This window comes from Elephas maximus, chromosome 1 (genome assembly GCF_024166365.1).
Source record: "Elephas maximus indicus isolate mEleMax1 chromosome 1, mEleMax1 primary haplotype, whole genome shotgun sequence".
NCBI lineage: Eukaryota > Metazoa > Chordata > Mammalia > Proboscidea > Elephantidae > Elephas > Elephas maximus.
In genome coordinates, this window is record NC_064819.1 from 230,321,899 (window position 1) to 230,348,007 (window position 26,109).

General features: G+C 46.9%; 1 protein-coding gene across 5 annotated transcripts in view; it reads left to right on the forward strand.

The window, feature by feature from the left end:
- The window catches only part of SYNJ2 (synaptojanin 2), a 137,227-nt gene that overhangs the window by 73,407 nt on the left and 37,711 nt on the right, over positions 1 to 26,109 (forward strand). For all 5 annotated transcript variants that reach the window (XM_049904616.1, XM_049904625.1, XM_049904633.1 and 2 more), the window contains 7 exons: positions 8,130 to 8,191; positions 15,531 to 15,627; positions 18,812 to 18,984; positions 20,828 to 20,909; positions 21,585 to 21,734; positions 21,811 to 21,976; positions 24,518 to 24,709. In XM_049904616.1, the coding sequence (XP_049760573.1) occupies positions 8,130 to 8,191; positions 15,531 to 15,627; positions 18,812 to 18,984; positions 20,828 to 20,909; positions 21,585 to 21,734; positions 21,811 to 21,976; positions 24,518 to 24,709 (922 nt within the window). The remainder of the gene's footprint in view (positions 1 to 8,129; positions 8,192 to 15,530; positions 15,628 to 18,811; positions 18,985 to 20,827; positions 20,910 to 21,584; positions 21,735 to 21,810; positions 21,977 to 24,517; positions 24,710 to 26,109) is intronic.

The window sequence follows — 26,109 nt, forward strand, 5'->3', positions numbered from 1 at the left end:
ACCTGCATTATGCAGAAGACTCAAACTTGCTTACTGAAAATGAAGAGAACTTGAAGCAATTACTGATGAGGATCAAAGACCACAGCCTTCAGAGTGGATTACACCTCAACATAAAGAAAACAAAAATCCTCACAACTGGACCAATAAACAACATCATGATAAACGGAGAAAAGATTGTCAAGGATTTCATTTCACTTGGATCCACAGTCAACATCCATGGAAGCAGTAGTCAAGAAATCAAAAGACGTATTGCATTGGGCAAATCTGCTGCAAAAGACCTCCTTAGAGTGTTAAAAAGCAAAGATGCCACCTTGAGGACTAAGGTGTGCCTGATCCAGGCCATGGTGTTTTCAATTGCCTCATATACATGTGAAAGCTGGACAATAAATAAGGAAGAGAGAAGAAGAATTGATGCCTTTGAATTGTGGCATTGGGGAAGAATATTGAATATACCATGGACTGCCAAAAGAACAAATTTGTCTTGGAAGAAGTACAACCAGAATGCTTCTTAGATGCAAGGATGCCGAGACTATGTCTCACATACTTTGGACATGTTATCAGGAGGGATCAGTCCCTGGAGAAGGACGTCATGGTTGGTAAAGTAGAGAGTCAGTGAAAAAGAGGAAGACCCTCAATGAGATGGATTTGACACAGTGGCTGCAACAATGGGCTTAAGCATAGCAATGATTATGAGGATGGTGCAGGACTGGGCAGTGTTTCATTCTGTTGTGCGTAGGATCACTATGAGTCAGAACTGACAGGACGGCACCTAACAACAACAACAGAGGAAGGCTGAGGTCCCTGTGGCAGCTCTCAGGGAGAGCTCACCTAGGCGAGGGGTAGGGGAAGGGTTGCTCAAGGCTAGTGGCGGCTTCCTTAGGGATTCATCTTAGGGAAAGGCTTGAGAAAGGATGGGGAAGAATCACCAGGGCGGGAAGGCAGCTGTCCCAAGGGAACAGGAGATGTAGATGTTGCCACCCCTGAGGTCCCAGCATATCCACACTGGCTCAGCTGCTTGGAGTCCTAAGCATGAGGGATATGAGGAGAGATGAGACTGGGGAGGTAGGCAGGGCCAGATCAAGATGGCCTTTGTATGTTCTACCATGGAGTTTGAATTTTATCTGAAAAGCAGCTAAAGCAGAGTTGCTCAAGCTTTGTTGTACGTCAGACACGCTTGGGGAGCTTTAAAAACTTTTCACACCCAGGTTGCATACCACACCAATTCGGATATCTGGGGTAGGTGGGCAGGAGCATCAGTATTTTTTCAAGGCCCCTTTGTTACTCCAGTGTGTGGTAATGTTGGGGAGCCACTCAATGGTGTGCTGGTCGACCAGTGCTCTGGAATATGACGGGGGAAGCTTTGATTTGTAGCATTTGTTCATTCCTGTGGTGTAAATGCTCCCAACATGGCCGATTTTAAGCTATCAACTGACGCCACTCAGCCTGGGCTTGGGAAGGGATGTGCGCACAGCCGGCTCAGTGCTGGTAGGAGCATCAGACCATGCACTAACTAAGGGCTTCAGGGGTGGCTGACATGATTAGAAGGCTAAGAATTTTCAGTTTGAAGGCGGAAGCCTGAGGGTAAAGAGACAGATGGGGGGCAGTTGCAGCAGTCCAGTTCAAGGTGATGGCATTCTTGAAGGTTGGAGCAGTGTGTATGCAAGGAGAGATTCCGAAGATACTGGGTGTAAAGATGTGACCCTCAGGTGCTGTTGGAGACTTTGCTTTGACTAACACAGCCAGGCATTGTTGGGACTTTGACTATTCAAATGGCCAATTCCCTTACCTCAAATGTATAGTCTACAGGATTGAGGTAATGACTTGAGGGGCCAGGCATGAGTAATTGACCAAGTACCCACCTACCAAGGGGGAGGGAAGACAGGGTGAAGGAGAAGAAGGTGAAGGCTAAGAAAAGCACCATGGTCAGTGCCAACCAGTTGGTGCCAACAGTAGTTTGATTCTAGCCCAGCTGAAGCTCCTTCTTGGGCTTCTGACACACAGTGACTCAGGATGCGGAGAAGAGAGGTATGAGGTGAGGTTAGAGTGGGCAGAGGAAGAGGGAAGGACTGACAGGACCAGGGTGATTCCTCAAAAAGTGAAACATAGAATTACCACATGACCCAGCAATTCCACTCCTAGGTATGCACCCAAGAGCCCAAACAGATACAAGTACACCAGAGATCATTGTATCACTATTCACAACAACCAAAAGGTAGAAACAACTCACGTGTCCATCAACGGATGAATGGATAAACAAATGTGGTACATATATGCAACAAATATTATTCAGCCATAAAGAGAAATGAAGTCCTAATACATGCTAGGACGTGGATGAATCTTAAAAACATGTTAAAAGAAATAAGTCAGTCACAAAAGGACAAATATTGTATGATCCCGCCAATGTGAAATATGTGTTGTTGTCATTACGTGCCGTCCAGTTGGTTCCGACTCATAGCGACACCATATACAACAGAACAAAACACTACCCAGTCCTGCACCATCCTCACAATCATTGCTATGTTTGAGCCCACTGTTGTAGCCACTGTGTCAGTCCATCTTGTTGAGGGTCTTCATTTTTTATCCCTGACCCTCTACTTTACCAAGCATGATGTCCTTTTCCGGAGATTGGTCCCTACCAATAACATGTCCAAAGTATGTGAGTGAGACGAAGTTTTGCCATGCTCGCTTTTAAGGAGCATTCTGATTGTACTTCTTCCAAGACAGGTTTGTTCATTCTTCTGGCAGTCCATGGTAAATTCAATATTCTTCGCCAACACCACAATTCAAAGGCACCAGTTCTTCACTCTTCCTTATTCGGAAACCCTGGTGGTGTAGTGGTTAAGTGGAGATGGCCCAAGGAAGCCAGAGTAAAGGAGGCCCAGGAGGAGGGAGGCAGGAGCATCTACTGAGAGAAGGTGGAGGAGCCGCAGCTTCCTGTCTGCTCGAGGGCATCTGCTTTAGGAGGTAGAGAGTCTGTGGCTGTGCAGGGGTGGGCTCGACCCGTTCGCTGTTCTCCCCCTGCTGCCCTCATTCCTTCACAGGCATTTGCAACCTGAGCAAAAAGGAAACCAAAGAAGACAAGTGGGTCCATGCAGCACTTCTCAAACGTTAGCACTTGTGCGTGAGATTTACCTGCATGAGATTTACCTGCACCAGTTAAAACCGTTGATTCTGACTTGTGTGTAGCCGATCCCATGTGTGCAGGGTGGAACTGCGCTCCCTAGGGTTTATATGGCCAACCTTACAGAAGCACATTGCCAAGCCTTTCTTCCAAGGTGCCTCTGGGTAGGTCTGAACCTCCAGACTTAGTAGCCCAGCTCTTAGCCGTTTGTGCCGCCCAGGGAGTTACCTGGAGGGCTTGTTAAGACACAGATTCCTGGCCCCACCTGGAGATTGTGGTTCAGTGGGTCTAGGGCGGGGTCCAAGAATTTGAATTTCTAACAAGCTCCCGGAAACCCTGGTGGCGTAGTGGTTAAGTGCTACGGCTGGTAACCAAGAGGTCCGCAGTTCAAATCCCCCAGGTGCTCCTTGGAAACTCTACCGGGCAGTTCTACTCTGTCATATAGGGTCCCTATGAGTCAGAATTGACTCTACGGCAGTGGGTTTGGTTTTTTTGGTTAACAAGCTCCCAGGTGCAATGCCACTGGTCCACGTGCACAGGTTGAAACACACCCAACCTTTAGGCCCATGTGCTGCCCAGTTCACTCCTCTGCACGGTGCCCTTGGCTTCTTCATTACCTGGGGGGGTTTGAAAGCCTGAGACAGGCCTGCCTCCTGGACACAAGGATGCTGATTAAGTCTGGGGTGAGAGGCAAGCCATGAGGAAGCAGAAGAAGAGCAGGGCTCTGGTCTCAGGTGGACTGCACCCTCCCTTTCTCAGCCACCAGCTGCCACTCCCCTGAGGCCCTGTAGGTGAGGTGAGGGCCTGCTGTGCCTTCCCTGTTTGCTGCTGGTTCTCAGTGCTCAGAGCCACAATTCCCATCCCGTGGATTTGCACTTGCTGTGCAGACTTGTTAGAATTTCTAAGTGTCTCTAGATCTTTCCACAGAGACTCTACTCGGCGGCCATCCGCTGGGCAGGGGACTTGTTGTCCCCCATTTCTTTCCATGGTGCCCAGTACTACACTTGACTCAGATGTGCTTAGTGTCTCTTATGGACTGTCTGTGCAGTTTTGTTTTTTTTGGGGGGGGTGGTAAAAATACATATAACAAAACACTTGCCAATTCAACAATTTTTACATGTACAGTTTAGTGGCATTGTCATCGTGTTGTGTAACGATCAACCACTCTGCCTTTCCATATTACCCCCCACCAAGAACAGAAACTCAGGGCCCTCGGAGCTAATACTCCCTCTTTCCCCCTCCCTCCCAGCCAGGTAACCACTGATCAGCTTAGGTCTCTATAGGGTTGCCTGTTTCATACAAGTGGGATCGTACAATATTTGTCGTTTTGTGACTGACTGACTTCAATTAACATAACGTCTTCAGGCTCCATCCATGTCATAGCGTATATCAGCACTTCATTTCTCTTTACGGCTGAATGATATTCCATTGTGTGGATGGACCACATTTTGTTTATCCATTCATCTGTTGATGGGCATTTAGGTTGTTCCCACCTTTTGGCTATTGTGAATAGTGCTGCAGTGAACGTTGGTGTACACGTATCTGTTTGTGTCCCTGCTTGAATTGCTGGGTCATATGGTAATTCTATGTTTAACTTTTTGAGGAACCACCAAACATTTTTCCACAGTGGCCGAGCCATTTTACATTTCCCACCAGCAGGGAATGAGGGTTCCAATTTCTCTACACCCTTAACCAAAACCAAAAACCTGCCCTACTTATTACCTATTGAGTTGATGCTGACTCATAGCGACCCTATAGGACAGAGTAGAACTGCCCCATAGGGTTTCCAAGGTTGTAATCTTTACAAAAGCAGACTGCCACATCTTTCTCCTGTGGATTGGCTGGTGGATTCAAACCACTGACCTTTCTGTTAGCAACCAAGCACTTTAACCACTGCACCACCAGGGCTCCCTACATCCTTGACAATACCTGTTATTTTCTGGTTTTTTTGATCATAGCTATTCTACCGGCGATGACGTGGTATCTCACTGTGGTTTTGACTTGCATCCAGTGATGTGGTGTGTCTTTTCATGGGCTTGTTGGTCATTTGTATATCCTCTTTGGTGAGATGTCTATTCAAGTCCTTTGTAGGTTTTTTTGTTAATTGTACTTTAGGTGAAGGTTTACAGAACAAACTAATATCTCATTAAACAGTACACATATTGTTTTGTGACATTGGTTAACAACCCCACAGCATGTCAACGCTCTCCCTTCTCAACCTTGGGTTCCCTATTACCAGCTTTCCTCTCCCCTCCTGCCTTCTAGTCCTTGCCCCTGGGCTGGTGTGCCTCTTAAGTCTCATTTTGTTTTATGCTGTGTTCATTTTTTGATTGGGTGACTTACGTAATTTTTAATGGAACTCAAGCTGTCTTTGTAATAAGGGTAGCTGTAGAACCTGCAGATTGGACACAGCTATGTTGAGCCACCTATGACTGTAATTCCCACCTGTTTGAAAGAAGAGGCATTCAGTTATGACTCAGGGAGAACCTCAGGCATGTCCGGTAATGAAACTTGTTATGACTAAGAATCAGGCTTCAGAGCCCTGAAACCTTGTTGCTATATTCTCCTCTTACTGTGCGCCCACGGAAATTATTCTAAAAACAGCCACAGCCTCTTGGTGAAGCCAGAGGAGACTTACCTGTAGTGACCGACTGGTCAGAATTAGCAGCCCCTTTTCTGGGGTATCAGTCTTAGTCATTTGTTGTGGAGCAGAGTACAACACTAATCGGGCGCCTTGACTGTAAATTCAGAAGGCAGACGAAGGCAGCGCAGGGTGGAGCAGCCCCTCTCAGCTCTGCAGGTCTGCGGACACATTTGGAGTTGTGACTGGCCTTTCCTCAGCCAGGTGTTGAGGGACTAGGGAAAAGGAGGGCAGAGTGACCATGAGCAGCAAAACAGAGGTGTGTGACTTGAGCCTTTCTTAGGAGCGCTCTTTAGTTAACAGTTGAGATGCATCATTTTACAGACTCATCTCCCTTGTGACCAAGGTGTCGTAAGATCGAAATAGACTTTGGGCTTTATTTGTGGAATCGTTTATGTGGAGAAACTTTCCCGCAGTAACTTCTAAACCCAGTTTTCTGGATTGGTGCTTTCCTCAGACGTGAAGAGGACGTTTGTATACCCGTGTTGTTAATCCTTCATACATAGTAATATATGATACATACCCGTGTTGTTAATACTTGATACGTAGTAATATATGATAATGAATTATTGATTAAAAAATAAAACAAGGAAACCAGTTGCCAACCACACCGGTTGCCGTTGAGTCAGTTCCGACTCATGGTGACCCCGTATGTGTCAGAGTAGAACTGTGCTCCACAGGGTTTTCAATGGCTGATTTTTCAGAAGTAGATCACAGTGCATTTCTTTGTGGCGTCTCTGGGTGGACTCAAACCTCCAACCTTGCACTTAGCAGCTGAGAGTGGTAACCATTTGCACCATCCAGGGGCTCCTCATGTCTCGTCTCTTTAGCCTCCTTTAATCTGAAAGGTTCTTCAGTCTCTCTGTCTTTCATGACACTGACATTTGTGGAGAATGCAAGCCTTCTTTTTCTTTAATCAAATGTCTCTCATTTTGGGTTTGTCTGCTGTTCCCTCATGAGCAGGATTTGGGTCATGGATCCCCAGCCAGAAGGCTACATAAGTTACAATGCTGGGTCATCTTCAAGGGATCACATCTGGACGCACCATGGTGTCTCTCTGCCTCTCATGGTGATGTTAATTCTCATCACCCAGTCACAGCGCTGCTCAGTTTCTCCACTTAGAGTTAGTGGTTTTCTTTTCAGCTAATAAGCAAACTATGGGAGGCACTTTTAGATCACACAATATCCTGCTCCTCATCAAACTTTTCTTTAAGATTTACCATCAAATGATGATTCTTGCTTGAACAATTCTTTACTACGACAATTATAAAATGATGATTTTCCACCACATTTGTCAGTTGAAATTCAACTATAAGGAAGAACCCTTCCTTTTCCCTGTTCACTCGTCTGTCTGTCCATTCATCCATCCATCCACCCACTCACCCACCCACCCGTTCATCCATTCACTCACCTATCCATGCATCCATCCATCCATTCATCCACCTATCCACCCACCCATCAACCTGCTCATCCATCTTCCTACCCATCCATCCATCCAACCTCCCATCCATCCATCCATCCATCTGCTCATCCATCCACCCACTGACCCACCCACCGACCCACCCACCGACCCACCGACCCACCCATCCATCCATCCATCCATCCATCCATCCATCCATCCATCCATCCATCCATCCATCCATCCATCCATCCATCCATCCATCCATCCATCCATCCATCCATCCATCCACCCACTCATCCATCCATTCATCCATCCATTCACCCACCTATCCATGCATGCATGCATTCAGCAATCCATCCTTCCATCCATTTGTTCGTATACTTATCCACCTGTCCACCCACCCACCTACCAGCTATCATCAGCATAAATTCACAGTTTCCTATTTTATTCATCAGGTTATAATCCATTTCATAGGTAGTTTTAAGTTTTTTTTTCAAATTAAGTTCAGTGTTAAATAGATCGTTCTAAATATAAGACAAATTAGTTTGCAGATAATTATGATAACTCAAATTTTAGGGGGAAATCAAGGTTCTTGGAGTAGAAGAGGCTGGGAAGTGATTTCTCTCTCCTTAGTTGACTTGTTTACACCTCTGTGCTATTAAATGACTTAGGGATCCAACATCTGTCTGATGGTATTATCATGAAATTTCTCTTCCGTCTATGGAAGAATTCCAGCGGACGAGTTTCACACTGCAGAAAGACTGGCAGCAGCCAAGCCAGACTTCAGCCCAGGACCTGAGTTGAGAGCACTGATGCAGAGTCCAGGGAGCAGACACCTGTTCCTCCTGCTCTGGGAGTCCGCCATGGAGGTGGCTACCACATGCGACCTGGCTGGCAGTGAGTGGGGGGACCAGGAAAGGCATAGCTTCCTGGAAGAATCACAGTTGTTATTTCTTTTCCTTTAGGTTGGCTCCCATCATCTGAGACTCAACAGAGGCCTAGAAGCCAACGCCCCTGCTTTCGACAGGTAAGGCTCATTGGACACAACAGAAGCCTGTGCTCTTTGGGGTCTGCTTTCCATTACACAGTTACACAATAGACAGGAAGCGGAGGTCCCCCAGTCCTGAATCTAAACCTGCCCTTTACTTTGATCCTTTATGAAGAAGGGCCTTACAAAATGGGATTTTTACTTTATCTCAGCTCTCACTAAATACTTAGCAATTATTATATCTTATCAGTTCTTTCTTGCAATAAAGCTCCATCAGTTAGTTCCAGTTAATAAGGAATAATCTAAATTATACGATATAGAATGTAGGATATGTGTAGCTGTTCACGGTATATCAAACCTACTGCCATCTAGTCGATTCTGACACAAAACCAACCCCATAAGGTTTCCAGGGCTGTAAATCTCTACGGAAGCAAACTGCCACACCTCTCTCCCAAGGAGCCACCGGTGGCTTTGGACCGCCGACCTTTTGGTTAGCAGTCAAATGCTTTAACCACTGTGACACCAGGGCTCCTTACACAGTTTACAGAGGTATGAAGCGAAAAGTACTTTAACTCCCAATTATTAATATCAGTAGTTTTTTTATGTATCATCTTTAAAAAAAATTGGATCATAACATATTGTGTTGCAACTTGCTTAAGAAAAGCTATTTCTAAGCTAAACTGTTAGTAACATGGACTTGAAATAGCTAATGTTGTTAGGTGCCATCAAGTCAGTTCCAACTCATAGTGACCCTATGTACAACAACACAAAACACTGCCCAGTCCTGTGCCATCTTCACAATCATTGTTATGTTTGAGCCCATTGTTACAGCCACTGTGTCAATCCGTCTCCCTGAGGGTTTTCCTCTTTTCCCTGACCCTCTACTTTACCAAGCATGATATCCTTCTCCAGGGGCTGATCTCTCTGGATAATATGTCCAAAGTGTGTGAGATGAAGTCTGGCTATCCTCTCTTCTAAGCAGCTTTCTGGCTCTGCTTACTTCCTCGAGGACAGATTTGTCCATTCTTCTGGCGGTCCATGGTGTATTCAATATTCTTCACTAACACCCTTATTTAGAGGCATCAGTTCTTCTACGATCTTCCTTATTCATTGTCCAGCTTTCACATGCATATGAGGCAATGGGTCAGGCTGGGTCAGGTACACCTTAGTCCTCAAGGTGACATCTTTGCTTTTTAATACTTTAAAGAGATCTTTTGCAGCAGATTTGCCCAATGCAATATGTTGTTTGGTTTCTTGACTGCTGCCTCCATGACCACTGATTATGGATCCAAATAAAATGAAATCCTTGACCACTTCAATCTTTTCTCCGTTTATCATGATGTTGCTTATTGGTCCAGCTGTGAGGACTTTTGTTGTGAGAAAATAGCTAATAGCTCCTTAAAACATTTCTTCTTTTATTTAAATACTAATTTTAAAAATTATCTTAGCAAATGTAATAAAAATTCTCAAAAGTAATTTTTTTAAGTGTTTCAATCTTTCTACCTCAGACATGGTTTGTACTTTAAATTTGCTTAGCCCACATTTTTCGTTTACCGATACACCAGTATCGACAGCCCAGCTGGAAACCCCTAATTAGCATGTTGCCGTTAATGAGCTTTTGCTGGCAAGTATAATATGTTAATGAAAAAGCCTTTTCCAGGTGTTATTAATGTGTACTCTTCATGTGTTCTAACGAGCCCTGGTGGTGCAGTGGTTAAACCACTCGGCTGCTAACCAAAAGGTTGAAGGTTCAAACCCACCAGTTGCTCTGTGGGAGAAAGATGTGGCAGTCTGCTCCTATCTTGGAAACGCTGTGGGGTTGCTATGAGTAGTGAGTTTAAGTTTTATACGTATGAAATTCTTTTAGTTGACATTGGATTTACATGGAATATTCTTAAGGAAATAGTAAACACATCACTGAAAACGAAATCCCCCCTGAGCTGACCGGAAACCAGAGGGGAGGGCCAGTCATGGGCTTGTTTCAAAATCCCTTTATGAGCTTTTTTCTAAAAAAAAAAAATATATATATATATATATATGTGTGTGTGTATGTGTATTAAAGCACGTTTATATGGACTTAAAATTTGTCTTAAATCCTGGCAATGCATGGTGTGTGTGTATGCATATACCTGAGAGAATAAGACCTCTCTTTTCTCACGAGAAGACACCCTGGTGACGCAGTGGTTAAGTGCCAGCTGCTAACCAAAAGGTTGGTGGTTCAAACTTACCGGCCGCTCTATAAGAGAAAGATGTGACATTCAGCTTCCATAAACATTATAGCCTTAGAAACCCTGTGGGGCAGTTCTACTCTGTCCTATACGGCCTCTATCCCAACTAGACAGTAATGGGATATTTTTGGCTTTTCTCACGAGCCCCCCAGAAGCTGTCTTGTGCCTTGGAAAGGCTTCTCTAAATCCAGGGGTAAACCTAGATCTCTTCTACAAATCACAGAACAGCTTTCTGACGGCTAAGTCCTTTCACAGGAAGCTGCTATTTAAGACGTTGGCTTAGAGAGTGTTTCTCTTTCAATGCTTTTTAACTGGGAAGTTTGACTAGAATGGTATACAGCAGATTCCCTAGAGAAGGAGTTATGTGTTTCCGCGTTCACTGTCAAACTTGTCCTAGTCTTCTAGTGGTACTGTAACAAAAAATACCACAACGGAGCAGGAGTTTGTTCTCTCACAGTTCTGGAGGCTAGAAGTCTGAATTCAGGACGAGGCTCTAGGGGAAGGTCCTTCTGTGTCTCTTTCACCTTTCAGTGGCCAGCAATCCTTGGTGTTCCTGGGCTTGTAGACGTAACTGCCTGTGTTTTCACATGGCGTCTCCCAGTGTGTGTGTGTCTAGTACACTGCTTTTATAAGACAGCACTTAGAAGGGATTAGGTTTAGGACCCACCCTCCCCTGGTATGACCCCATTAATGCAACAGAAGAAAACCCCTGTTTCCAAACAGGGTCATATTTACAGATACAGGGGCTAGGGCTTCCACATAGCTTTTTGGAGGACACGGTTCGATCCGCAACAACCACACCCGTCCCGCTGTAGAGTAATATTTGATGATGAGGTAACAGGTTTGTCTAGTGCAACCCGAGGGAGACCCCAGAGAGGGCAGGCGTGCTTTCCCCAGACTGGCATGCAAGTTTTGATGGATGCATCTGGGACGTCCAATTTTTTTAGTTCTGATGTGTTTGGCCCAGAGCCAATCCTTTCGTTGCTCCCTTCCCCCACCCGCAAAACAACTTGAGCATGAGTAATTTTAATACTCACAGAATACTTGTTCTTTGTCAGTATTGCCGTGACACACTCCCCTGTTGAAGTGGATTATGCATTCCCCTTCACTCATCTGTGTGTCTGAAGGAAGGGGGTGTGTTGAGCAGGTCTGCTCATCATGGCATGGTAATGAGTTTTGAACGTATTAACCTTTATTGGTGGCAGTGCCTGGGTCACCTTCTCAGACCTTCTCTCACTTTGCATGTATCGACTTACACTGGGAATCTTGTCAAGGAGATCAGTTGTTTTTAACTGTTGGTACTCTCAACTACACCCTGATGAGGAGGAGGAGGACACTTCCAAATGGAAACCTGATTCCTCAGTCTCCTGAAAAATGCCAAAGTTTTCCAAGTAGCTTCATGTAACACTAGCAGATGGGCAGAGAAAGTAAAAAAGAACCTAAACTCAGAGAAGAGCATCGCCATTTGTACTGACCTCAGCACGGTCTCCTGGACTCTTTCCCTAAAGCCCTGGAGTCAGTGGAATGAATCTCTTAATTGATCAAAATATAAGTACATTCTTATTTTTAGATTAAAGCAAAGGTGTGTTTGTTTTCTAGAACTGCCGTAACAAGGTACCACAAAATGTGGGGCTTAAAATAACAGAAATGTATTGTCTCACATGCATCAAGGTGTTGGCAGGGCCATGCTCTCTTTGCAATAGGGAAAGACCCTTCTTTGTCTCTTCCAGCTTCTGGTAGCCCCAGATGTTCCTGGGCTTGCAGCCACAGCATCACTCCTTAGTCACATGGCCTTCGTCACATGGCTGCTCTCCTCTTTTATAAGGACACCACTCAGGTGGGATTAGGACCCACCCTATTCCAGTATGACCTCATGGTAGCTTAATGACAACGTCTGCAAAGACCCTTTCCAAACAAAGGACACGCTCACAGGTACAGGGGTTAGAACTTGAACATATCCTTTTAGGGGACACAATTCAATCTCTAACAGAAAGAAAGAGAGACAACTCCCATGACCAAGCACTGAACTTTTCACTTTTCCTTGTCACGCTTACTCCTTTTAACCATTCCTTACAGGAGGATTACCTTATCTTACAGATGGAGAAACTAGCTCAGAGAAGATCAACAATTTGATCAAGAATATTTGGGGTTGGTGACAGGATGTTGTTGTTGTTGCTAGGTGCCCTGGAGTCAGTTCTGACTCATAGCAACCCCATGTGTTATAGAGTAGAACCGCCCTATAGGGCCTTCCAGGCTGCAGTCTTTCTGGAAGCGGGTTCTGTGGAGCAGCTGGGTGGGTTCTAGCTGCCAACCTTTTGGTTAGGAGTTGAGCATCTAACTATAGCGCCACCAGGGCTCCTGTGACAGGATAAAGGACATCGTGAATAATGCTTCTCTCAGTCCTAAAGTGTGGACCCATGAGAAGCAGGAACAGGGATCAGACAAATGGAGCTCAAATACCAGCCTTGTTTCTGATGAGTAGCATTGTAGGCGCGGCTTGGGTGTGTGTTCACAACGGGCTTCTTCACATTTCACCCCAAAATTAACATTACCCTGTGACTGGCAGAGCTGGACAACCCTGGCTTCTCTGCCCAGAGAGAGTCTGCTCTGGAGTGCCACCTGCTGTAAAAATCAGGCCAAATCCTAAAAGATCCCAGGAGAGGCCAGTCGCATCCTTTTGTTTCTTCTTCCTTTCAACCAAGGCTGACTCATAAATCTGCCCAGCTTGGTTGCTATGAGTCAGAATGGTGCAGTGGTTAAGAGCTCGGTTGCTAACCAAAAGGCTGGCAGTTTGAATCCACCAGCCATTCCTTGGAAACCCTGTGGGGCAGCCCTGCTTTGTCCTATGGGGTCACTATGAGTCAGAATCCACTCAATGGCAATGGGTTTGGTTTTTGAGCTGAGGCCCTGATCTCAGCAATCTGATAAACCCATGACCTTCACTCCCACAGAGGGCGACTGCAGGGTCGGCGGGGCTTCCAGGAGCACTGCTCCAGCTGAGTCCCCCCCATAGAGACACAGGAGTCCAAGAGGCTAGGCCCACCCCGGACGAAGTCAGCAGAGGAACCTAAATTCAAACTATCTACTTCAAATCCACATGCTTTCTACTACACAGTGCTACCCCTCAAAGTTTGGAAGAGAATGCTTTTTACCTTACTGAGCTAAAAATGGTTCTTTTTTGATAATTAATATATATTTTTAATTCAGTTTATAAATGAAACATCTTAACCTTGAAAACATTAGGAGGGAAATAAGTCAGTCACAGAAGGAGAAATATTTTATGATCCCATTTATATGAAATAGGCACATCTAGGGGAACCCTGGTGGCGCAGCGGTTAAGAGCTTGGCTGCTAACCAAAAGGTCAGCAGTTTGAATCCACCAGGTGCTCCTTGGAAACCCTGTGGGCCAGTTCTACTCTGTCCTATACGGTGGCTAGGAGTCGGAATCAACTTGACAGCAACGGGTTTTTTTTTTTTTGGTTTAGGCACACCCAGAGAGAGCAAAAATTTTTAGTGGTTGCAGGGGTGGGAGAAGCCCTGGTGGTGCAGCGATTAAGCGCTCTGCTGCTAATCAAACAGTCAGAAGTTCTAACCCACCAGCCGCTCCTCCAGAGAACAATACGGCAGTCTGCTTCCGTGTAGATTACAGCCTTGGAAACCCTATGGGGCAGTTCTGCTCTGTCCTACAGGGTGGCTATGAGGGCCTAAAACTTCAGCACTTATATGTATTTAAAAAATACTCTCTGATAGCTGATTATTTTCCAAAAGTCCAACCAAAATTTTGTTGTTATACCTTCTTTCTTTGTTAAATTTTATTAGAGTGAAATATATATAATAAAACGTTTTGTCCTTTTAATTATTTTTAATGTCCATTTCAATGACATTAATTCAATATGTTGTGCAACCATCACCAACATCTCTTTGCAAAAGTTTTTCATCATCTCAGGTGGAGACTCAGTACCCCTTAAGCCATAACTCCCCATTCACCACTACTCGCAGCTCCTGGTAACCACCGATAAACTTTGTCTCTGTGTGTGCCTATTCTGTAGATTTCATAGAAGTGGGATCATACAGTATGTGTCCTTTTGTGCCTAACTTATTTCAGTCAGCAGAATGTTTTCAAGGTTATTCCATGACATAGCATGCATCAGAACTTCCTTTCTCTCTACATCTGAGTAATATTCCATTGTACATGTGTACCACATTTTGTTTATCCAGTCATCTGTTGATGGACACTTGGGTTGTTTCCACCTTTTGGCTATTGTGAGTAAGTGCTACGATCATTGGTGTACATGTATCCGTTAGAGTCCCTGCTTCCAAGTCCTTTGGGTGTATAACTAGGAGTGGAATTGCTGGGTCGTGTGGTAACTCTGTTTAAATTTCGAAGAACTGCCAAACTGTTTTTTACACAGAGTGTGCACCATTTTACCTTCCCACCAGCAATGCACAAGGGCTCCGCTTTGTCCACAACCTTGCCAGCACTTGTTATTTTCCATTTTTTCTGGTAATAGCCATCCTAGTAGGTGTGACGTGTTGTACCTTCTTGTTTCATCTGCAGCATTTAAGGGAAAAACTGGACACCAAGGTTGACAACTCTGCTAACAGCTTTTCTAGTTTTGAGACGGATGGGTACTAGATAAAATATGAGAGTAATTTCAGAGATACACACAACATGTCAAAGGCTCGATAACAGAGCCTTGGTAGTGCAGTGGTTAAGTGTTAGGTTCCTAACCAAAAAGGTTGGGAGTTCGAATCCGCCAGGCTCTCCTTGGAAATCATGTGGGACAGTTCTACTTTGTCCTATAGGGTTGCTATGAGTTGGAATCATCTCGATGGCAGTGGGTTTCATGATTTATTAATTAAAAGTCCAGTTAGCTCTTCTCGGCTTAATGGTGGCACTTTATATAAAGCCTGGCATGTCATTCATCCAATGTTGGAATTGTTTGGAAGTCAGATACGCTGGGGGTTACTCTTGGCACTGCCTTTCCTCAAGCATCCTGTTGATGTACTGACAGCAGGCCGCAATGAGCCTGAGGGTGGCTGGCAGAGATTGGTTTCCCTTCCCCCGGGCTCATCTTCCCCACGTTGGGTCTTGGGGCTCGGCTCGTCTGGAGTCCCGGTGACACGACTGCGTGGTCCTGCCATGACAGGCATATGTTGCTTCTGAAAGAGCAGTACGGGAAGCAAGTGGTTGTCAACCTGCTGGGGAGCCGAGGCGGAGAGGAAGTGCTCAACAGAGCCTTCAAGGTAACGTCCGTCTGTCTGTCTGTCTGTCTGTCTGTCAGAGGAAGTGCTCAACAGAGCCTTCAAGGTAACGTCCGTTTGTCTGTCTGTCTGTCAGAGGAAGTGCTCAACAGAGCCTTCAAGGTAACGTCTGTCTGTCTGTCTGTCTGTCAGAGGAAGTGCTCAACAGAGCCTTCAAGGTAACGTCCGTCTGTCTGTCTGTCTCTCGCGGCTCCGAACTGACGGGCTGAGGTGGGGGCGGGTGGGGAAGGGGTGCCCGCTGACCTGCACAGGGGCTCCAGGTGAGGGCTCTTTATAAGCATCACTGCTCTGCTTTTGGAACTTTTTTCCACCAGCGCTCCCACCACTTAACGCAGCAGCATAGGAGATCCAGGAGTCCCCACACATTCGATTCTTACAACGTGGTGGCTGGGGAGGACCTGCTCAAAGTCAAAACAAGACATTTCCTACCCGCCACTGCATGGGATCTTGAGGTTCATGACAATGCCCTCTCGCAGCTCTCTGGAGAGTTCCTTCTCAGTCCAGAAAAAGGGAGCATGAAGCCCACCCTCTCCCATCCCTCGCCTTCACCCTTCCTTCGTTCTGATGGCCCCTCACCTCCTGGGGGAACCCTAGGGTCCCCTCTTGGGGTAACCCCACAAAGACCCCTGCCGGGGCATGTGTGGCTGGGTCTCTCTATTTAAAGAGTTTTCCATATTTTCCTCCTGCTTCCTTGGCAGCCTCGAAAACTTCATTCACCAGGGACTGCTGGGAAAGCTGCTCTCTGCACAGCCCGTGTGGGCTCCTGCAGCCTCCCCGGGGCACAAGCAGGTGTGGAAAGAAACCCCACAGGGCTGGGAAGCCACAGAGCAAGTGACCCTGCCTCGCCTGGCTCTCCCTGCTCGTAGGGCCCAGGCCTCTGTGGAACCTGCTTCCCAGGTGTCTCATCTCCTACCTGAAAAGCTCAGAGTGAGCTGTGTCCTTTCGCTTTCATTCCAAGCCACACATGCCCTAATTGTCAGAGAAAAGCCCTCTGTTTTTGTGTTTTATGCTTTTATTGTGGTAGATATCTATGTAACAAAACTTCTGCCCTTTCAACATTCACTCTTACCCATTTCCAGATTTTTCCATCACCTCAGTGATGGATTTTTCCCTCAAGCTCAGTGAGTCTTCCCCCACTCCCACTGCCATCCCCACCCCCACCCCCACCCGCCCCTTGTAACCACTAATCCACTTGAGTCCCTATACACTTCCTCTGGTTGTCTGAAGCTCCAGGAAGCTCCTTCTGAGGCAAGTTTGAAGGCAGAGCTCCCTTCAGCAGGAGGGAGGGCAGAGCTCAGCCTTGGCTGCTTGGCCTTCTGGCAGGAACCCCAGGTCAGCTGAGTGCTTAGCTCACCCCACTTAGAAAGCCACATCTTGGAGCACAGGCTTTTGGTTGTCGGTTTTATTTGGCCAGACCTGCTTTTCCTGTGTGGTTTGTTGTTATTAGCAACAAGCTCCAGAAGTATTTCCCTTCCACCCATCTTGGCAGTGACGCTTCCTTCTTATTTTAAGGAAGAAGAGAAAAAAAAAAAAGGCAAAAAAAAATATGAAAGAATAGTAGCACTAAAAAACCCAAACCCATATAGTAAGTCAAGAAATAAAGTATCACTTTATTTAAAAAAGAATCCAAGGTGCTATCTCCCCTGTGGTGCCTTGAGTTATGGGAAGAGGAAACCTTTAGCCTCCCCTCCTGGCATAGGTGGGAGTGCTCCTGAGCGCTAGGATGCTGGGTCAGAACTTGGGAGATGTGGGTTCTGTCTTCCTGGGATGTTACACTGAGCCTTGGCTCCCGGTGTCAAATGACCTAGTAAGGTTCTTGTCTACATCAGGGCTGCTCAGAGTGTGGTCCGCGCCCCCCAGAAAGTCTGTGGCTGGGTGTTCTCTGTCCATACTCCACAGTGTCAATCAACTCTGCCCCTAAGCTCACTGACTTAGTTCATCTGACTTCAACATCATAGCAAGACTTTCTCAATGAAGCCATGCAGTGATTCACATTCTGGCGTGTTGTGGACAGGCACTTTAAGTATGACCAGACTGGATGACCTATAGTCCTTTTAGTCCTTTGTTATGGATTGAATTGTGTCCCCCAAAAATGTGTATCAACTTGTCTAGGCTGTGATTCCCAGTATTGTGTGACTGTCCACTTAAATTCCATGCAGACCACACCCCCAAGGAAACTCCCTTTCAACTGATTGGCTCCTCACAGCAGATCCCATCATGGAGGTGATCACATTATATCAGATCCCATCATGGAAGTGATCCCATCATCACACGACTACCAAACTACATCATAACTGCCAAACCACTGAGAATCATGGCCCAGCCAAGTTGACACATAGCCTCAACCTTCACATCCTTGAAGGTTATTAGCACCTCTGACTGGACAGACACTGGACTAAGTGGTGTGTGGTACAGGGTGGGGTGTGTGAGGCCAAGTGGCCTAGGGAGACAGCTAGTTTGTCCTTGGCCTTGAGGCTGTTTAGTGAGAAAGCTGAGGTGTTGCCAGGCCACAGGAGCCTCATGTGTGGAGAAAGGCAGCTGTGAAGAGGGTCATGGAACCCCCAAGTGATCATGCCCTGGACTCCCCATCTCTGTCCCACCTTCAGCTCATGGTCTGGGCCTGGGCTAGACTGGCTTTACAGACCCTAGCCTCCCCTCCCCTTCCACTGGGCCACACATCCTGCACCTCCCTAGAGGCCCCAGCTGACAACCTGGCCACATCCACCAGACACTTGTGCTTAAGTCCGGATGTGACCGGTTACCAGGGCAACCATGAGCTGCATTATGAGCTCCACAGCCTGCTGCGATGCTGCTGTACTTGGGGCCTGCAGCCCTTGGGTTATATGAGAACAGAGGAAGCCTCCCACCTGTGCTTCCTGAGGGCCCTGCAGGTTGTGATGTCGGCAGGAACCCCCTTTGTCTTGGCTAGCTTTTGCCCAGGGTGGACCTTCTGCCACTCTGCAGGCAAGGACCCTTTGTGGTTTTGTCCCACGTGTTTCTGTTCTGGCTTCCCTTTCAGGGCCAGGAAGCAGACACGACTCAATGCACGCTACACTTTAGAACGAAGCCCGGACGTTCTAGCGAGTAGCGCAGTGTCGTGTGGTGAAGCGTGCCGTCATCTTTGTCTCTCTCTCTTCCCCCCTCCACTCTCTTCTCCCCTTTGCAGAAGTTGCTCTGGGCTTCCTGCCACGCCAGCGACACACCTATGATAAATTTTGACTTCCATCAATTTGCCAAAGGCGGGAAGCTAGAAAAATTGGAGAACCTGTTGAGGCCGCAGTTGAAGTTGCACTGGGACGACTTTGATGTGTTCACGAAGGGCGAGAATGTGCATCCACGGTGAGTCGCCTCCAGGGGCCTCATCGTCCTGTTGGCGGAGGTAGCAGAGGCGCTGGGAGGACTCTCCTGGTCCCCGACCCCTGCAGTGTGTGCCTGCATCAAAGACAGACTCCGTCTTCTTGCTGCTTAGGTACTCCTGTGGTTTCCTGGGCCATGTACTCCGTGATTTTGGGGTTCAACTGCCTCTGTTCCCTTCCCGCAATCAAAAACATGCTTTTTGATTTTGCAAGTAGATTTTAAAATATAGTTTTCTGGAAAAAGAAATTTGTTAATAAAGGGGACCGCATTAAATGTTGAGCTCCCCCCCCGCCGAATTGATTCTGCATCACGGTGACCCCATATGTGTCAGAGTAGAAATGTGCTCCATAGGGTTTTCAGTGGCTGGTTTTCTGGAAGTAGACTGCCAGGTCTTTCTTCTGAGGTGCCCCAGGGTGAACTTAAGCCTTCGACTTTTCAGTTAGTTGCGAAGCACATTAACCCTTTGCACCACCCAGTGTAGAGCTAGGGTGACAATGTAACTTAGCGCCCAACCTGAGGTACTTGCGAGAGTGAAAGGGGTGCTGGGACAGCTGGCGTAAACTCAATTGCCCAAGGAGACAGGGATGGGTGCTACCCCCTCAGAGCTGAGAAGAAGGCCCCATGAGGAGACCTGGACAGGTGCTGCCTGCTCAGAGCTGAGGACAAGGCAGCATGAGGAGACCTGTATGGGTGCTGCCTGCTCAGACTTGAGGAGAAGCCCCCACGAGGAGACCTGGATGGGTGCTGTCACCTCAGAGCTGGGGAAAAGGCCCTATGAGGGGACCTGGACAGGTGCTATTCCCTTAGAGCTGAGGAGAAGGCCCTGTGAGGAGACCTGGATGGGTGTTGTCACCTCAGAGCTGAGGAGAAGGCCCTGTGAGGAGACCTGGACAGGTGCTGTTCCCTTAGAGCTGAGGAGAAGGCCTTGTGAGGAGACCTGGATGGGTTCTGTCACCTCAGAGCTGAGAACAAGCCCCATGAGGAGACCTGGGCGGGTGCTGTTCCCTCAGAGCTGAGGAGAGGGCCCTGTGAGGAGACCTGGATGACTGCTGTCTGCTCAGAGCTGAGGAGAAGGCCCTGTAAGGAGACCTGGATGGGTGCTGTCTGCTCAGAGCTGAGGAGAAGGCCCTGTGAGGAGGCCTGGATGGGTGCTGTCCGCTCAGAGCTGAGGAGAAGGCCCTGTGAGGAGACCTGGATGGGTGCTGTCCACTCAGAGGTGAGGAGAAGGCCTTGTGAAGAGACCGGATGGGTGCTGCCTGCTCAGAGCTGAGGAGAAGGCCCTGTGAGGAGACCTGGATGGGTGCTGTCCTGTCAGAGCTGAGGAGAAGGCCCTGTGAGGAGATCTGGATGGGTGCTGTCCCTTCAGAACTGAGAAGAAGGTCCTATAAGAAGACCTGGATGGGTGTTACGAACTGAGAAGGCTGCATGAGGGGACCAGCATGGGTGCTGCCTGCTCAGAGCTGAGGAGAAGTCTCCGTGAGAAGACCCAGACAGGTGTTGCCCACTCAGTGCTGAGAAGAAGACCCCATGAGAAGACCTGGATGGATGCTGCCTGCTCAGGGCTGAGGAGGAGGAGGAAGCCGGGTTCCCTCAGATCAGCATTCACAGTCACATGTGTGCAGGTTGTTGAGCTGGGCTCGAATCTGCCCCCTTCCCAGCAGTGGTGGATCCATTGGACAGGGGTCTGCTGGCTACTTGGGCCAAGGGACAGAGTCGTTCTTGGTTCCTGTCTCCTTGGGGGTCTGTGGTTAAATCTGCTCCTTTGTGCTACGCCATTGTCCCTTCAGACATGATTTGTAACCCTGGTCTCTCACTGTCGCCCTAGCTTTCAGAAAGGAACTCTGCGAATGAACTGTCTCGACTGCCTGGACCGAACCAACACCGTGCAGTGCTTTATCGCCCTCGAGGTCAGTGTCCAAAACCCCGGCCATCGCTGGTGGAGCACCTTGAGAAGCATGGGGGCCATCGCTGGGTCAGCTCTGACTCTAAGAGAGGGGGACAGGGCTGAGCTGTGCCTCTCTGGGCGGTTCGCTTCCCCGTCCACAATATGCTTTTGCCCCATCATAGGGAAACTCACCTCACACCCTTTTTTGGATTGTGCCTGGACATGGCAGCCCAGAGGTACCAGGTGCCCCCTTGAGACACAGAAGTCCCATGTGGGCAGAGACAGATGGAGCTGCCCCTGAGGGTGGCTGAGTGAGACCCAGGAGGAATAGGAAGTCTGAAGACCTGAATTTGTATGTGGCCTCTCCTGGCTCATTCTTGGAGGGAGAAGGCGAGTTAGCACCACTTACTATCCAGGTCTCTTGTGGTGGTGGTGGTGGTGATGGGGCCAGGTGTCAGGGGTCAGAGGTGGACCAAGTGGAGTGCCTAAATAGTCAGGATAAGTCATGGTGGGAACCTTCTCTGTGACCAGAATGCCTCTTGCTCTGGGTGGTACAGTCTTCCAGTGCCCAGAGCAGCCTGCAATGTGCTGAAATAAGGAACTTACTAGGAAGACCCCTGGTGGCGTTTGCTCCAAGGCCAGGGAGCTGCTGGTAGCTGTGGAGAAGCCCTGGTGATGCCATGTATTTCTCACACAGGTCCTCCATCTGCAGCTTGAGAGCTTGGGGCTGCTTTCAAAGCCCATTGTTGACCGCTTCTTGGAGGCCTTCAAAGCCATGTGGTCCCTGAACGGGCACAGTCTGAGCAAAGTGTTCACGGGCAGCCGGGCCCTGGAAGGGAAGGCCAAGGTAGGGGCAGTCAGGGAGGGAGGGCAGGTGGCCTGAAGTGAGTCTCTCTCACGGTCTTGCTCCCGGCCTGCGGCAGGTGGGGAAGCTGAAGGATGGGGCCCGGTCGGTGTCACGCACGATTCAGTCTAACTTCTTCGACGGTGTGAAGCAGGAGGCCATCAAGCTTCTGCTAGTTGGGGATGTCTACAGCGAAGAGTCGACCGACAAAGGCAGGATGCTCATGGACAACACGGCCCTTCTGGGTAAGAGGACCCTCAGCTCACACGGAGGGATGGGTGTCGGGGACGTGCCTGCCAGCCCCACATTCTACGCCTCCGCCTGTAATCCAAGATGGTGGTTGGCAGACACCCCTTTCTGGAGGAGGGTAGAGCAGAGAGCATCTGTTCTCTGTACTTCTGGCCTGTGACTTGTACGTAATCTGTCTCATGCTCTGACCAGTTTGTCTGAGCAACTTAACGACTGTTGCTGTTTTTCCAGGGTGTTTTATTTATCTATTTATTTATTTTACCATACTTATGGCTGTGGGTTTATTACAATCATAAAGGATACAAAGAGACACATAAGGTGAGGTCTGGGCGGAGTCATAGCACAGAGCTTCCATGTCCCTAAGAGGGCTCTGTGGGCCTTATCATGTGGCCATGATAGATTACATCATGCCTCATGAGGCTTAATTAGCACCAGACCCCCTAGTTGGTCCCTCTCAGTCTGGTCAGCCCCCATCCACGTGTTGGTATGGCTAGAAAGAACTGAGAATGAAGGACAAATTCCCTTCTGCAGGGTAATTGCACAGCTCTTGGTGCCTCACACCCACTATCGCTAATGCTGAAAACCATTCTGTGACAGGGCTGCAAAACATGAGTGTAACCAACATCACTGAATTGTACGTGTAGAAATTAGTGAATTGGTGAAGTTTTCTTGTGTATACTTTCACTGCAAAAAATCCTAGGAAGAATTCTTATTCCCAAACCCAAACCTGTTGCTGTCAAGTCGATTTGGACTCATAACACACTATAGGACGAAGTAGAACTGGCCCATAGGGTTTCCAAGGCTGTAACTCTTTAGGAGAGCAGACCGGAACATCTTTCTCCACGGAGCAGCTGGTGGGTTTGAACCGCTGACTTCTATGGAGCAGTGTGGTAGATATATTTGCAACAACAACAAAAAGGAGTAGCTGCGGAGGCTGCTTATGTACAACCAGATACCTCATGGGATTTGATCCCTTGGTTGGGAGGTTTAGGATCATGGTTTCATGGGACATCCCAGCTGAGCACTTAACCACTGCGCCACCAGGGCTCCCCCGAGTAGCACAGTGAGTTTTGTTTAGTAGCAAGGTAGATATATGGCACAAAACAACAGATATGATTTAGATTTGGGTTAAATCACTAGTTAAAAAAATTGAATATATTTTGGGTTTCCAGAGGGTGAATACGGTTCAATGTAGTGAGCTTTAAAAGCTACAAGTCTGAGGTGTAAAAAAACAAACAAAAAACCATTTCAGACACGCTGAATGGAAGGTGGAAAATTCGAAGAAAGGTGTTTTGGTTGGTAAGACATTTTAAGTATATATGTACATATATGAGAGCAGACCACTGCATCTTTCTCACTTGAAGTGGCTGAGGGGTTCGAACCACTGACTTCTGTGGGGGTAGTGTGATAGATATATTTACAACAATGACAGAAAAAGAAAAGAGTAGCTGCTGAGGCTGCTTATGTGCAGCCAGATGCCTCATGGGATTTAGTTCCTTGGTTGGGAGGTTTAGGGTCATGGCTTCCTGGCACATCCCAGTTAATTGGCCTAATGATGTGTTTAGCACTTCTGTTCTAAAACCCCTAGTTCCTTGCTTAGTGCCTGGGATCTTGGAAGCTTGTAAGTGGTCTCTGTTCGCCTGGAGCAACAGAGGAAGAAGGAGAGTCATGAATAGGAGGAGGAAATGGCGTGTACATTTAATTGCCTCCATGAACCACTGCCTCCTTTGCCATGAGATGAGATCTGGATGGCACCCGACTACTGTTATTGAACATTCTAATCAAAGGTTCTATAAAAGAACCCTGATCAAAAGAGGGAAAATGGAGAACAAAACTTCAAATTCTCATAGACTCTAGCCTTTCTGGAGCCGTGGTGGCTGGATGAACCCCTGAAACTATTGCCCTGAGATAATCTTTAGACCTTAAGCCAAAACTATGCCCTGCAGTCTTCTTAAAACCAAACAATAGTTTAGCTTAACTAGTAAAGAGCATCTGCCTTGACTATGGTGCTCTTTTAAGATCTTATATGGGCTCAAATTGACAACAGCAACTCAAAAGATCAGATAGAAAACTTAGGGGTCAGTGAGTATATGTTAATGGGGGAGAAACAACTCAGAGAAGGAGGGTGAGAATGGTTGTACAACTCAAAAAATGTAATCAATGTCATTGAATTGTACATGTAGAAATTGTTGAATCGGTGTATGTTCTGCTGTGTATTTTCTCAATAACAACAACAAAAATAAAATATATATTAAAAAAGAAAAACTCTATAGGACAGTTCTACTCTGTCATGTGGGGTCACTTTGAGTTGAAATCGACTCAGTGGCACCTAACAACAACAGTATTTTCATGCCTTTATTGCAAAAACACCGTAAGATAAATGTAATGTTTTTTGTGGTTTACAGACTTTATTTATAAGGCTCCTGTTTTGGTCGGTAGCAATAGACTGGTGGATTCATTTTCCTGGGCCAGGGAGCCCCTTCTGCGTTTGAGGTTGTGAGCTGCAGGGAGATGTGCCTTTTTATCCTTCCTTACAGTGACTCCCAGGATCCTGAAAGCTATGTCGGAGCGGCAGTCCGAATTCACAAATTTCAAACGGATCCGTATCGCCATGGGAACCTGGAATGTAAATGGAGGGAAGCAGTTTAGGAGCAATCTCCTTGGGACTGAGGAGTTGACTGACTGGCTGCTGGACGCGCCCAAGCTTTCTGGAGTTGCCGAATTTCAGGGTGAGAGCAGTTACTTTGGAGAAAATGAAATACGAATTCCATTTACCCCTCAGGTTTGACTTTTTTAATAACTGCTGCCACGTGGAATTCAATATTGGGCCTTTTTTTTTTTACTTTTCAGAAAGTTCCAGAACACCGCCTAACAAATTAACTGCTCATACTTCAACCTTTTCTTTCTTTTTTTTTTAATCAGTAGAATTAATTTTCTTAGAGCAGTTTTAGGTTTACAGAAAAATAGAGCAGAAAGTACAGAGAGTTCCCATATGAACCCTCTCCCGCTGCCCAGTTTCTTGTATTATTAACATCTTGCATCTCTGTGGCACGTTTGTTACAGTTGACGAACCAATATTGATACACCATTATTAACTAAGGTCCATAGTTTACATTAGGGTTCATTGTGTCATAAGGATTCCTAGTGGCACAGTGGTTAAACTCTCAGCTGCTAACCAAAATATCTGGGGTTCCAATCCACCAGCTGGTCCACTGGAAAAAAAAAAGATGTGACAATCTGTTTCTGTAAAAATTCCAGCCTTGAAAACCCTAATGGGGCAGTTCTACTCTGTCCTATAGAGTCACTCTGTCATCTCGATGGCAGTGGGTTTTGTTTTTCTCTTTGTGTTATACAGTCCTGTGGGCTTTGATATAGGTATAATGTCTTGCATCCACCATGACAGTGTCACGCAGAGTAGTTTCACTGCCCTAAGAATGCCCTGAGCTCCACCTAGCCATTCCTCCCTCCCCTGCCACCACTGATCTAACTCTATACATACCAACTCCTCACTTGCCGACTGTCTTGTTGTCCGACATTTTGAATTTACGACAGTAGTAAAAAAATCTACTATGTGACTATTTTGTGCTCAATGACATACATCTGGCAGTAACAAATGCCGGATGCCAAGGTGTGAGGCGAGAGTAACGCTGGCTGTGATGGTTAACGTCATGTATCAGCTTGGCTGGGCCTTGATTCTTAGTGGTTTGGCAGTTACGCGGTGATGTAATTTGGCAGGTATGTAATGATGTACTCATCGTAATTTCTGCATAATACCGATTTTCACTAACAACCTGGTCTTTGGCACCTAAACATGTTGGTAAGTGAAGAGTAGGTATATTTTGCCTTTTCCGGAAAGTCACATTGTTGGAGTCATACAGTGTGTAGCTTTTTCAGACTCAGATGTCTTCGCTTTTCAAAATACTTGGAAGAGTTGTCAAAGGGGTGAGCCTCTCTTTCACGTATCGAGATTTTGTTGTGTGAGATTTTGAAGGGTGAGCCTCTCTTTCATATATCGAGATTTTGTTGTGTGAGATTTTGAATGTTAGAACCTGTTTGTCATAAGATGATGTGGCTTATAGAGCTTTATTACTGTCAGGAGCTTGTCTGGAGCCCACATGTTTAATGTTAG